The sequence below is a fragment of the Macrotis lagotis genome, chromosome 1, assembly GCF_037893015.1.
Source record: "Macrotis lagotis isolate mMagLag1 chromosome 1, bilby.v1.9.chrom.fasta, whole genome shotgun sequence".
NCBI classification, from domain to species: domain Eukaryota; kingdom Metazoa; phylum Chordata; class Mammalia; order Peramelemorphia; family Peramelidae; genus Macrotis; species Macrotis lagotis.
In genome coordinates this window covers 94,626,948-94,640,834 of record NC_133658.1, presented here as the reverse complement: position 1 = coordinate 94,640,834, position 13,887 = coordinate 94,626,948, and the positions used below count along the sequence as shown (strand labels likewise).

Below are 13,887 nucleotides of genomic sequence, written 5' to 3'. Positions count from 1 at the left end.
AAAGTATCCAGTAGTATCTAGGAATATAAATTTTATTATTTACAAGTTAAATTTCTATATACAAGAGACATTGATAGTTTCTGAATTATTTTGAGATCTTAAGAAAAGTTCAAATAAAGTAATTTTTTTTGACAAGGCCATGGGTTGACCTTGGGACTTGCTCAAGGTCACACAGCTAGGTAATTAATTGAATTTGAACTCAGGTCCTCCTAGCTCCAGGGCAGGTGCTCTAGTTACTGTGTCACCTAGCCACCCCAAATAAAATCAAAATTTGTAACAAAGAACTAAGTTGTGCTAAATTATTCATGGGTTATGCAAGACAGAATAACTATAGGTCTCCTAAAATTAGAACAATCAATATTCTCTTTGTTTTTCCACTGCAGTGATTTAGGGTTAGAGGTGTTCTACTAACCTGAATCTTTTTATTATTGCTGAGAAACTATTTTATACATATATAGTGATCAAAATACTTGCCAATTCATTGTTACGTTGAAAAATAAACTTGTTATACCTGACTAGTTTTGGACAGTTCTGGTACAGGGTAGTTTCATGCAATTAGAAGATAAATTTTGTTCAGAAAAATTGAAATGAAATGAGCCGTGTGTGTGTGTGTGTGTGTGTGTGTGTGTGTGTGTTTATATATGTTTGTATGTGTATATCTTTATATATAAATATATATCTATATCTTATTTAAAAAGACATCAGTTAACAAGAAAAAAGTCATCTAATTATTTAAAAAGTAGGACAAACAGGACCAGATTTAAATGCAGTGAAATAATGTCTTTGGATTAAAATGCAAAATGCTTATATTCTCTTCTGGTGTTTTAAAACTGAAGAAATGAAAAGTTGGAAACAAGTAGTTTTTCTCACATTGTTCATGATAATCCTATTTAGACATTTGCTTCCTGTTGGACATAATGAAGGAAACTCCCATTATTTTGATGAGTCTACTATCCAACCCTGTCTCACAGATTTGACTAAGCTTGAGACACTCTTTATTTTACTGCACATCCCCTTTTGGAATGCAGTTTTGCTTACTTGAACATGTGGGACATGTGAATCCTGAAAAGCAGCACATGAAGGATTCTTGTTTTTCTGAAACTTCCTAAGTGGTACCTTTATTTGAATGTATTTCAGTCATAAGTGTGTTTTGTAGTTGAAAAGGTGATGACTGAGATGCCTGGGATTTGTCCCATTCCCTGCTTCCTTTAGTTCAGGAGCACCCAGTAGTATTGATAGTGAGAAATGAAGGAAGGCTTTATTTTTTTTTTCCTACCTTGGTAGTCTTAATTTTCCTTTTACTCCAACCTTCTTTCTTTTTCAGGATGTTACCAATCTTTATCTTTTAAAAAATTATTGTGATGATTTAAACAAATAGTTTTTAAAAGGAAAATTAAACTTTTTTTAAAAAAATTATGCTTGCTTTGTCACTATACTTTGCTTCTGTGTTGTTCATTTTTAGGTATAACTGAAATTGTCAAAAAAATGCATGAATTGGGTGTAAATCCTGATGCTGAAACATATGGGAATTACATCTTTCCCTCTTTTGATAGTATACCATCTGTACGTGCTGTTCTGCAGGTGAGTTAAATATGGCTTTAAATTTTGATGTATGGGGGGCAGCTAGGTGGCACAGTGGATAGAGCACCAGCCTTGGGATCAGGAGGACCTGAGTTCAAATATAGCCTCAGACATTAAATAATTGTCTAGCTGTTTGACCTTGGGCAAGTCCCTCTTAAACCCATTGCCTTAAATAAAAAAAAATACACTTTGATGTATAGATCTAAATACTTGAGTTTGAAACTAGATCATTGTCCTAGTCCATCCTATATTCCTTCAGGAAAAAAATGATTTAGAAGGTAGTTGCTACCATGTCATTTCATAAGAGTTGTGGAAGGGCTTGAATTAAGCTTTCATTGGTATAAGGGATCACTTGGGATTCCACACAGCTGGACATCTTCTCTCACAATTGGAGATTTATAGAGTAAATCAAACCACAAAATGGCTGTGTGACTTAAGGCCACAAAGATAGGGTGTCTGGCAGAATTTGAACCAGGTTTCCTGACTTCACGGGTATGCTGCTTCTCAACCTTTATGATGTATAAAAAACTTTTTAAATTATTGACTTAATTATGAATATTGACTTTAATTGTATTATAAAGGCAAGATTCCTGTGATGAGCATTTTTCCTCAGTTTTCATCTCTTATCCTTTTTCTCACCCCTCCCCCATTGTTATTCTCCTGACCTTTGTTACTTCATTCCCCCCCCCCCCCCCATTTAAGCATTCTTTTTCTTTCCAACTTTTTAGGAAAAAAAAGAAAAGTAAAAACAAATAACTATGGTTAAACAAAACAAATACTCAATTTTCTTTATCCAGAAATGCATGTCTTCTTAATCTGCTTAAGTCCATTGCTTCTCTGGGTAGCATGCTTCACCATAGGTCCCTTGAAATTATGTTTGGTCATTGCATTGATTAGAATTGTAAGTCTTTCCAGGTTATTTGTTTTAACAGTGTTGTTGTTTAAAAATTGTTCCTAGTCTATTTACTTTGCTTCAGTTCATATGACTGTTATTAGCTTGAATTTTTTTCCACTATATATTTTGACAATTTATCTATTAGGGAAAGCCTCTTAATTCTTAAAATTTTGTTCTACTTCTTTGAAACCATTTCCTTAGAAATCAGAACTTTTATCAGATTTTCCCCCAGTTAATTATTTCCCTTCTAATTGTAGCAGTATTGGTCTTGTTTGTGCAAAAATTGGATCAAATTTTGATAAAAAATTGTCTATTTTGTATAATCTCTTCTTTATTAGACCTTGACCTTTTCCTTGTCCATCAGAAAAGTATAAAAGAAAATTTCTTCCTAGGTTTTCTAATATGAATTTATCAGCTTTGTTTTAAGTCACTTCACCTCATATTCTTCAGCCAGCATCTCCTCCTTAGTATTTCCTGTACCTACTCTGTTTTCTACCTCTGTGCCATTGCTCATGTTGTATCTCCTCCCTTAATCATCTTCTCTCCATTCTGGTTTTCCTTATGCTATTTGTGTTCATACCCTTTAAGTCCCAGCACAAAGACTTCATCCTGCATGACTTAAACAGCCTATTTTATTCCTATCTTATGTATTTTTGATTTGTGCATTTGTCATGTTCTTTTCCTGCCTTGGACATTCTCTTAGTGCATCAGAGAGAGTGCCTTTTAGAAACTTTGTCTCTTCTGGAGAGCTTGACGCAGTTGAGGTACTAAGCTGAAGTCAGTGACTCAGGTGTGATCAGCATTCAATGAACACCTTCCATGTACTAGTTAAAAATCTACTTTTTCTTAGAAAATTCTTCATGATGTGATAGTACAGTAAATCTTAGGGCCAACAGTGTGATAGAATTGAGTTGATTCCTCTGTGTTCTTTATCAAGGAATGTTGCATTTGTCTCTGTACCCTAAATTTCATTCAAACTGCTATCAGTCATTCAGGTATTAGCTTATTACATTTCATTGACTCTTGTATTAAACTTATAAAAAATCATATCCTTCTGAAGCACAGTTATGACCACTGGTAAAGAAAAACTTGTATAGCTTGTGTTTATTCACCTAGTGCAGTGGAAGCACATGTCCCCAATAAGTACTTGGTTCCTTCAGTAATAACAAATTAGTTTTTATTGCCTAGTGGGTATAAAGTGCTGCATTGAGGACTGGATATAATGAAAAGATTTATATGTCCTGCCTCTGGCTCTGAACTTTATTAGAAGAGATAAGACATGAATGTAACACAAATAACTAAGTGATAAGTAAGTACATGAATAGTTTAAACCAAAAGCACAGTGTTTGTTCTGGAGATAGTAAGTCAGAGAGTTTGGCTTCATGTAGAGGCAAATAGTGTAATAGCAGACTGCGAGTGGCATTCCTGATTGTGGAGGACCTGTAGTTGAAACTTGACTGAATAGGTAGTAGGAAACCACCACAACTTTTTCAGCAGTGGAAGGTACTGTTAGATCTATCTAGAATCAGAAATATTAGCATGGTCATACTGTCAGCCAACCAGTCTGTGTTGATTAAGCACCTACTGTGAGCTAGTCCTTGCATCAAGCACTGGGATATAAGAAGTTACAGGAGACAGGCCCTGACCCCATGTTCCAAACAGCCTGATGGGAGAAGACAAGGATCACACTAATAGATACAGCTCTATGGTATTTGAATTGTGTCCTTCTGGCTGCTTGTAATATTTTCTCTTTGACTTGGGAATTCTGGAACTTGGCTGTAATATTCCTGGGGGTTGGTTTTTTTGGATCTCTCCGGGAGATCAGTGGATTCTCTCCATTTCTATTTTGCCCTCTGCTTCTAGAATATCAGGGCAGTTTTCCTGTAATAATTCTTTGAAAATGATGTCAAGGCTCTTTTCCTGATCATGACTTTCAGGTATTCCAATAATTTTTATATTATCTTTCTAAATCTGTTTTCCATATCAGTTGTTTTTTCAATGAGATGTTTTACATTTTCTTCTAATTTTTCATTCTTTTGGTTTTGAACTATTGAGTCCTGATTCCTCATAAATTCAGCAATCTCCCTGAGTTCTATTCTTTGTCTGAAGGATTTGTTTTCCTCAGAGAGCTTTCTTATATCTTTTTCCATCTGGCCAATTCTGCTTTTTTAAAGCATTGTTCTCCTCAATAACTTTTTGAACTGTTCTATCCATTTGACCTAAGCTGGTTTTTAGCATGCTATTTTTATTTTCTTCAGCATTGTTTTGGATTTCCTTGACTAAGTTGCTGACTTCATTGTCATGTTTTTCCTGCATCTCTCTCATTTCTTTTCCCAGTTTTTCTTCTATTTGATTTTCAAAGTCTTTTTTGAGCTCTGTCACAGCCTGAGCCCAGTTTCTGTTTTTCTTGGAGTCTTTAGATGCAGGAGCTTGTGCTTCCTCATCTTCAGACTGAGTGTTTTGATCCTTCTTGGGCTCACAGGCAAAATATTTCTCAAATAGTGTTCCTATTTTTTCTCTGCTTGCTCATTTTCCCAGCCTGAGCCTGGTTTTGGGGTGCTTCCTGAGCTTCTGAGTATTAGTGGGATACCCCCACAAGGATCTCAGTGTGTGAGGCTCTGTCTTTCCTCCAGGTCTGTGAATGAACTTAAGTGCCCCCCTCTGCCACGGGGCTGAAGTGGGGGCCCATGCTGTTCTGTGGGGGGGGCCTAGACTGTGATCAGGATCTGTGGTCAGAACCCCAGCGTCCTGCTCCAGGGACAGAGGACTGAGCTCTCTCTTCACTCCCCTCCCTCAGCTCAATGGGCTTGTACCCTGGGGGCTCCTGCTTACCTGCTTCTGTTTCCTGGATCTGGACTGCCTTGGCTATGTGCCCTGAGGACTGGGCTTCATGTGCTGACTCTGGCAGAGGTCCCCCTGCTGTTTCCCCAAGTTGTGCCTGGTGCTCCCTGGGGTGTAGGTCAGGACACTCCTCCACAGCTCCCAGCGCCCTGGGGCTGCCTCTAGAAGTTCTTTGGCTCTGGCCGACCACCCCTCCTGCAGGCCGCCCCTCCAACCCTGGGGAGCAGAGCATTTTTGCTCTTTTCCAGGTTACCTTGAGTAGGAGAACTGCCTCACTGGGTCCCTCTAGGTTGTCTCTTGAAAATTTAGTTAGAGTCCTTAGTTTGTGAGATGATCCTCTCTTGTCACTGCCATCTTGACTCTGCCCCTCCGAGATAGGACTTTTTTTTTAAGGTTTTTTTTTTTTGCAAGACAAATGGGGTTAAGTGGCTTGCCCAAGGCCACACAGCTAGGTAATTTATTAAGTGTCTGAGGATGGATTTGAACTCAGGATCTTCTGACCCCAGGGCCAGTGCTGTATCCACTACGTCACTTAGCTTCTCCGAGATAGGACTTTTGAAAGAAGATTGGAAGAAATTGGTAGATAGGGAAAGAAGAATGAGAATGAGAGGGGAGGCAGTCTGTTCAAGAGAATAGAATCAAAGGTGAAGGTATAAGGGTTTGTCCACATTAATAGATAGAAATAAACTATATACAAGATGAAAAGGAAATAATTAAAAAGAGGAAGGGTACTTAAGAGGGGTTGGGAAAGACATCCTGTAGAAAATGACACTTTAGTTGTAATTTAAAGGCAGCCAAGGAAGTTAATCATTAGCAGATGAGGGGAAGGCATTTCACAGCATGGGAGACAGGCAAAGAAAATGCCCTGAGCTGTGAGATATAGTGTCCTATTTGTGGAAGTTAGGAGGCTAGTGGCACTGTGTGGCTAAAAGTATAAGGTGCAAGAAATCGGTAAAGGTATGTTAGGTCTGGGTTTTGAACAATCAGAGGATTTTTTTTTAATCTTGGAGGTAGAAGGGAGTAGCAGACTTTGAGTTGGGGGTGCTGGTGACAGGGTTAGTGTTTTAGGAAAATCACTTTGATGATTGATTGGAGGATGAATTGGAGTGAGGAGACTCTTGAAGCCATCATGTAGTATCCTGTACCCAGGATAGTGGTAGTATTAAAGGAGAGAAGCTGGCATATTTCAGGAGATGCTGCAGATATAAAATTGAAATGTTTTGGCATCAGATTGGGTAAGGTGGGATTTGAAAGGGAGTGTGAGAAATTGAGAATGAAACCTAGAGTCAGTTTATTAGAAGATGCTCTCTGCTGGGGGGGGGGGTTGAAGGTGAGATAGGGGGACTTTGGAAGAGAAATAATGAATTCAGTTTTGGACTGTTGAATTAAAGGCATCTTGGACATTCAGTTCAAGATGTATGAAAGACAGTTGGAAATATAAGAGGTCAGCAGAGAGAGATTAGAGTAGGAAGGTAGATTTCAAGAATATCAGTGCAGTTATTTTTTGAAGAGGTCCAATGACAGCACAGTTCTTTTTAATTGAGGCAGATATGTGCAGTCTTAGGCTTCACTCTCTTCTAAAGTCCTCAAGTCCAATGACAATACAAAAGTTGAAATAACAGGCAGTGGCCCAGGTTTCAGTGAATGACCTTGGAATCTTTGAACTTTAGTCAACTCTAAACCCTCCATAGCACCTGCTTCAGCCGCCTTCATAACTGCTGGGGCAAATTGTTCACATTCACCCTTTCCACCTAGAGGGAAATCTTTATATGCTTATGATAGACACCCCCCTAATTCACTGTCAGGTAGGTTTGAGGCCTTACAGTTACCTTCAGCCTGTTTAGACCAACTAACAAGAAGGTTTTACCAGGGTGTGGCCAATACACATACTTCTTCCTTCTTGGAACCACCAGGGAGGCTTGGGTGACCTGTTGCACATCAAAATACTTTACATTAGATGAGTTATTCTCCCTTAACCTCATTAGCATAGAGATGGTGATTAAGTCCATCACCTAGTGAGGGAGTACATAAGGGAGAAGACAAAAGGGCCCAGGACAAGCTTTAATGGGCATTTAGAAAGACATAATTGGAATGAGGATACAGCAGTGTGAAAAGGAGTGGTCAGATTGGCAGGAGGAGAACCAGGAGGGAATGTTGTCCCAAAAATCTGAAAAAGAAAACAATAGGAAGAAAGGGTGATCAATAGCTGTGCCAGAAGCTTTAGAGAGATAGAGGAAAATAAAGATTGAGAAAGGCCATTGAGGTTGGTAATTAAGGGATCCTTGATATCTTTGAAGATAGCTGTTTCCTTGGAAGTATGAGTTCAGAAGCCAGATTGTCAAGAGTTGAACTTAAAAGGAGAGAAAGAGTTAATACCTATTGTAGATGTCCTTTCTGAGGAATTTAGCCATAAAGGCTAGAATAGATATAGGTTGATAGCAGAGATGAAAGGGGTAGTTAGCAGGGATTAGTGAGAATGGAGGAGATAAGAACATACATAGAAGAAGCTGGAAGGAGCTATTAGATAAGGAGAAAATGAAAATAATGGAGATGGCAGAAGGGGTCAGTTTGTCAGAGGAGATGGGGAGGAATGGGATTGTTCTGGCAGAGAAAAGAGTCTTATTAAGGAGTATAACTAGCTTGTCTTATAAGGCAGTCAAGTAGATAGTAGTGGCAGAAGTTTATGTGAGTGATAGAATAAAGAAAAGGCGGGGGAAGGCAGTTTAACTGATGGGAAGAGGTAGATTCACAGAAGATTTAAGGTTGAATGAAAAGCTTTGGAAGAACTCTTATGGAAACTAGAGTAGTGTAGATAAGGGAGGGAGGGTAGTATTGCCTGGCAGCAATGAGGGCCCAACTGCATAGTGGGTCCAGTTAGAATGGTTATGTGATTTACTCTACCTTAGTTCTTAGTGGATAGTGGGAGTGATCTCAAGGCTGAGGCTTGATAAGGTATAGCCAGCTAATGTTTGGTAAGGAAGGGCAGAGGAAGAGGTTAGAAATCCTTAAGAGTATGGTCTGATAAGGAGATTTCAGAATTCTTAAGCATGGAGGTAGTAAATTTGTGGGTGATGGCAAGATCAGGAGATAGAAACATCTTTGTGTGGGGCTAAGGTGAGGTAGAGAAGTAGGTCAGGAGAAGTGAGTCAGTTGAACTGAGTGGTTTAAACTATTTGAGGGAGAGTTAGTGTGTATATTGATATCTCCTAGTATGAGGCCTGGAGTTTTGGAGAAAAGATCCATGTACTAAACTCATTGAGAAAAGAAGAGTGATCTGGAGATCTGTAAGACAATGGTTACTAGGATTTTGACTGGGCCATAGAAATGAATAACACTAGGCTCAGAGGAAGAGAGGTTAGTTATTGAGAGAACCATATAAGTAGTGGTGGGCAGTAGTAGGATAGATGGGAAATTAATGGATTGGAAGCAGGAATAAAGTACATGAGGGAAAGTATGTTAGAATACATCCATGTGCTGTACATTAAATATATGTTATCAGTATATACAATCCAAAGAGGAACCAAGATTTGTGAAACCATGGCTCCAGCTCACATTGAGTTTTCAATATAGTAGAGTATAAATTTAAAAGTCTACAGATTTAATGTGTTACATAAGTACATTAAAAAAAATCTAGAACAAAGTTGATAAAATGTGAGGGACAAGTTTGAGTATTGATGAGGTGGAGAACAGGGGTGGCTTAGGGATTAGGTCCTAAACCTCATGGGGCATATGACATTGGATCTGGTTAACGCAATTTATTTTTCTTTGCCTTAGGAGATCCTGTATTTAAAAGTTCAGTGAAATATTGGACAATTCAAATCATTGAGTAAATTAATTATTCAGTATTTTTATATTATTTTTGTCCTTCAGCAGTAGAATTTATTAAGATTTGTTGAATGCTATTATTACACAAGGTTTATATTGGATCTTTAATGGGAGATAAAATATGCTATTGTAGAAATAAAAAGGAGATATTCTAAACACTGCAGTAGCCCTCATAAAGAGAAAACCTCTATCATGAATTCATCCATATAATTTAAGAGTAAATGAATGATGAGTAAGCTTCCATGTACAAGAATCTGGGGAGAGAATTCTTATTTTTGTTGAAATGTCTAGTTCAATTACATGGTAAAGAGTTGGTCTAATAAATTTCCCTTCTAGTAAAAAAGGTGTATATTCTGTATTGAGGTGTTAGAATAATACATTGGTGTGAAGAGGTAGAAATTATATAGTGAAATATTCTTTCTTGTTAACTAAGAAAAGTGATTTATTTGTTTATAAATATTCATGTCCATAGGAAAATGGATGTCCAGTTAATGAAGACATATTACTTTTAGCTGAATTAAGGAATGAAGCAATAAATGGAAACCTTGAACGTGTCTTATCAATATGTAAGTATTCTATTTTTCCAAAACTAATGTAATAGCTTGTAAATTGCTATAAGGCAATATGTATAGATGTGTGTGTGTGTGTGTTTGTATGTATGCTAATGTATATAGGGTACTTCATTCTTTGCCAGAGCAAGTAATTAATTATGCAAAAGAGCACAGAATAATTAGAAGACTAGGTCTCTTTGAGTAACACCACTTAGTTCCTCAGTCAATTATCTTGTACTGTTCTCTGCAGGTCTCTGAGTCCTAGTTTTCCTCATTTAAGAGAAATAGATGTAATACTACTTATTGTGCCCCCTTTGAATTTATTTGTATGAACTAAAAGCAAGGATGGATGACCTATCCTGTTAGATTCTATGATTTATTAAACAGTGATTTCATTAAGCAAGAGTAGGAAAATCTTAATTTTTTTTTAAATTTACCATACCTTCCTTGAAATTAATCTATAAAATGAGAAATATAGTAATAACTTGCATCCTACAAAGCAATTTTCTTTTTGGTACGATACATGAAATTTAGCTTTTATTGCAAAGCAGTGTCCATTATACTGTTGAACAGAATAATGAATATTTTGAAATGCAGTACTCTCTCTTATAAATATTTAGTATTGTGAAATTTGATTTTTAAAAAGATACATTGAGTGGTTCATTTTAATATGAAGTATTAGTAGAATTTCTCCATTTCTGCATATGTTATAGTTCTTTATGTTGTCCAAAATAGTTGAATTCTTTCTGTTCTGTTTGATTATAAAATATGTTTGGAGAGAGATGTGCCTATAACATAGGTTGAAATGGGCACAGTTGAGTAGTTTTTTTCTGAGTATCAGTTAAGGAAGGCTATTGAGTAACCACTAACTTCTTATCAGGTTAATAATGTGTCAGTTATTCTTTGATAACATGAAAATATATCCTCCCAAATCATTCTCAAGAACTTAATTTAAAATTATTTTTATTACTCTTATAATCATATTCATAAATAGGCATTAGAAGTATGATAATTCTAATTACTGTTCTTTTAAAGTTTCTAAAATTCTTTCCTTACATCTTCATGAAGCAGGTAACATTTTACCGAGAAAAAAAACTCACATTCAGAGAACTTAAAGGTTCTTTGGGGGTGGGGGTGTCACGTTGCTATAACTATTGAAAGATGTGTGATTTAATCCTCTCCTAATTCCAAATGTAGTTGTCTTTTCACTAAACAGTCACTCTTCACTATTATTAACAAAACTTTATTGAAATATTATGCTTTTGCATCCCTTAGATTTCCCTGTATGTCTCCTTTTCCCTCTAACTTATATATTCTTTTTTTATTCTTTTTTCTTTCTTTTTTTAATTTATTTTTTATTCTCATTTTGTACAAATGTTTTTTTACATTAATAAAATATTCTTGTTTACAAGTAAACAAAATACCCCTCCTCCCCCATGAATATAGATAGACTTGCTTGGGCGAAAAAAGTAAAGGGGAGAGAAAAAAAAATTAAAATTAAAAAAAAATAATAGTAATAATTGTAGGTATGGCCAGGTGGCGCAACGGACAAAGCACCAGCCCTGGAGCGACGAGCACCTGAGCCCATATCCAGCCTCATAAACCCAACCATCCCCCAGCTGTGTGACATGCAAGCCACCCGATCCCCACTGCCCTGCAAAAACCAAAAAGAAGGGGAAAAAAAGACCCAAAATAAAATAAAATAGTAATGATAGTAGGGGTGGCTGGGTGGCAGACAGAGCATTGGCCCTTGAGCCAGGAGCACCTGAGTTCAAATCCTGCCCCAGACACCCAAAGATCACCCTGCTATGTGGCCCCAGGCAGGCCATCCAGCCCCACTTGCCCTGCACCCTCCCCCAAATAATAATAACAAAAAATGTGCTTCAGTCTTTGTTCCAACCCCAACAACTCTGTCATGGGAGGATCACATTCTTTATGATAAGTCCATCACAGAAGTTTTTCCATATTTTTCCACTGTTGCCATTGCTGATTGCAACTCCCTCCTTTCTTATTTCTCCACTACCATGTACTCTATTTTCTCTCTCCTTTCACTCTGACTCTGCTGTAGGGTCGCTGAGTGACGCAGCAGACAGATCCCTAGTCCTGGGGCCAAGAAGCCCTGAGCCCCCATACCACCCCTTAGGCCCAGAATCCACCTGGCCCTGTGGTCCTGGGCAGGCCTTCCAATCCCAGCTCCTTGCAAGAAGAAAGAAAATGTGTTATATCTGGCCACTCTACCCCTGTGGTCCATCCTCTCCTCCTTTATTCTCATCCCCACCCCTTCCCCCTGCTCCCCCCTCCTTCTTACTCCAGATGCCTATACCCCATGAGTATATTTGCTATTTCCTCTCCTAGCCATCTCTGATGAGAGCAAAGGTTCCCTCATTCCCCCTTGCCTCCCCCCCCTTCCATATCATTGCAATAGCTCATTGTAATAAAAAAAAATCTTATGTGAAATATCTTGGACTATTCCCCCTCTCCTTTTTCTTTCTCCCATTTCATTTCCCTTTTTTTCTATTGACTCCATTTTTACACCATATTTTATCTTCGAATTCAGCTTTCTCCTGTGCTTCAACTATAAAAGCTCCCTCTACCTGCTCTATTAACTGAGATGGTTCATATGAATATTATCAGTATCATTTTTCTATACATGCATCCTCATTAAGTTCCTCATATTTTCCCCCTCTCCTCCAATCTCCATGCTTCACCTGAGTCCTGTATCTGAAGATCAAACCTTCTGTTTAGCTCTGGCCATTCCAAAAGGAACCTTTGAAATTCCCCTGGTTCATTGAAAGTCCATCTTTTTCCCTGGAAGAGGACATTCAGCCTTGCTGGGTAGTTCATTCTTGCCTGCATTCTAAGCTCTTTTGCCTTCCGGTATATTATATTCCAAGCCCTATGAGCTTCCGGTGTAGCTGCTGCTAAGTCCTGTGTGATCCTGACAGCAGCTCCATGATATTTGAACTGTGTCCTTCTGGCTGCTTATAATATTTTCTCTTTGACTTGGGCGTTCTAGAACTTGGCTATAATATTCCTAGGGGTTGGTTTTTTGGGATCTCTTTCTCGGGGGGATTGGTGGATTCTCTCCATTTCTATTTTGCCCTCTGCTTCTAGAATATCAGGGCAATTTTCCTGTAGTAATTCTTTGAAAATGATGTCAAGGCTCTTTTCCTGATCATGACTTTCAGGTATTCCAATAATTATTAAATTATCTTTCCTAAGTCTGTTTTCCATATCAGTTGTTTTTTCAATGAGATATTTCACATTTTCTTCTAATTTTTCATTTTTTTGTTTTGAAGTATTGATTTCTGATTTCTGTTAAATTCATCAATCTCCCTGAATTCTATTCTTTGTCTGAAGGATTTGTTCTCCTCAGAGAGTTTTCTTATCTCTTTTTCCATCTGGCCAATTTTGCTTTTTAAAGCATTCTTCTCCTCAATAACTTTTTGAACTGTTTTATCCATTTGACCTAAGCTGGTTTTAGCATGCTATTTTCTTCAGCATTTTTTTGGATTTCTTTGACTAAGCTGCTGACTTCATTTTCATGTTTTTCCTGCATCTCTCTCCTTTCTTTTCCCAGTTTTTCTTCCAACTCCCTCATTTGATTTTCAAAGTCTTTTTTTGAGCTCTATCATAGCCTGAGCCCAATTTCTGTTTTTCTTAGAGTCTTTAGATGCAGGAGCTTGTGCTTCCTCATCTTCAGACTGAGTATTTTGATTGTTCTTGGGCTCATTTGCAAAATATTTCTCAATGGTCTTCCTGTTATTTCTTTGCTTGTTCATTTTCCCAGCCTAAGCCTGTTTTTTGGGGGGGTGCTTCCTGAGCTTTTGGGACACTCCCACAAGGGTCTCAGTGTGTGAGGCTCTGTCCTCCCTCCTGGTCTGTTAATGACCATAAGCGCCCCCTCTGCCATGGGGCTGAGGTGGGGGGGCCCTGCTGTTCTATGGGGGGGCCTAGACTGTGATCAGGATCTGAATGTGGTCAGAGCCCCAGAGTCCTGTTCAGGGGCAGAGGACCGAGCTGGCAGTTTCTCTTTACTCCCCTCCCTCAGCTCAATGGGCTCACGTCCTGGGGGCTCCTGCTTACCGGCTCCACCTGCTTCTGTTTCCGGCTCTGGGCTGCAGAAAAACCAAGCTGCTCCCTGTGTGCCTGGAGGGCTGGGCTCCATGTGCTCGCTCTGGCAGAGGTCCCCTG

At 38.3% G+C, this 13,887-nt stretch overlaps 1 protein-coding gene across 1 annotated transcript in view; it reads left to right on the top strand.

Moving 5' to 3' along the window:
• LRPPRC (leucine rich pentatricopeptide repeat containing) overlaps positions 1 to 13,887 on the top strand; it is a 106,965-nt gene that overhangs the window by 31,471 nt on the left and 61,607 nt on the right. The window contains exons 12-13 of the mRNA XM_074222942.1: positions 1,463 to 1,581; positions 9,615 to 9,708. Coding sequence (XP_074079043.1) covers positions 1,463 to 1,581; positions 9,615 to 9,708 — 213 coding nt within the window. The remainder of the gene's footprint in view (positions 1 to 1,462; positions 1,582 to 9,614; positions 9,709 to 13,887) is intronic.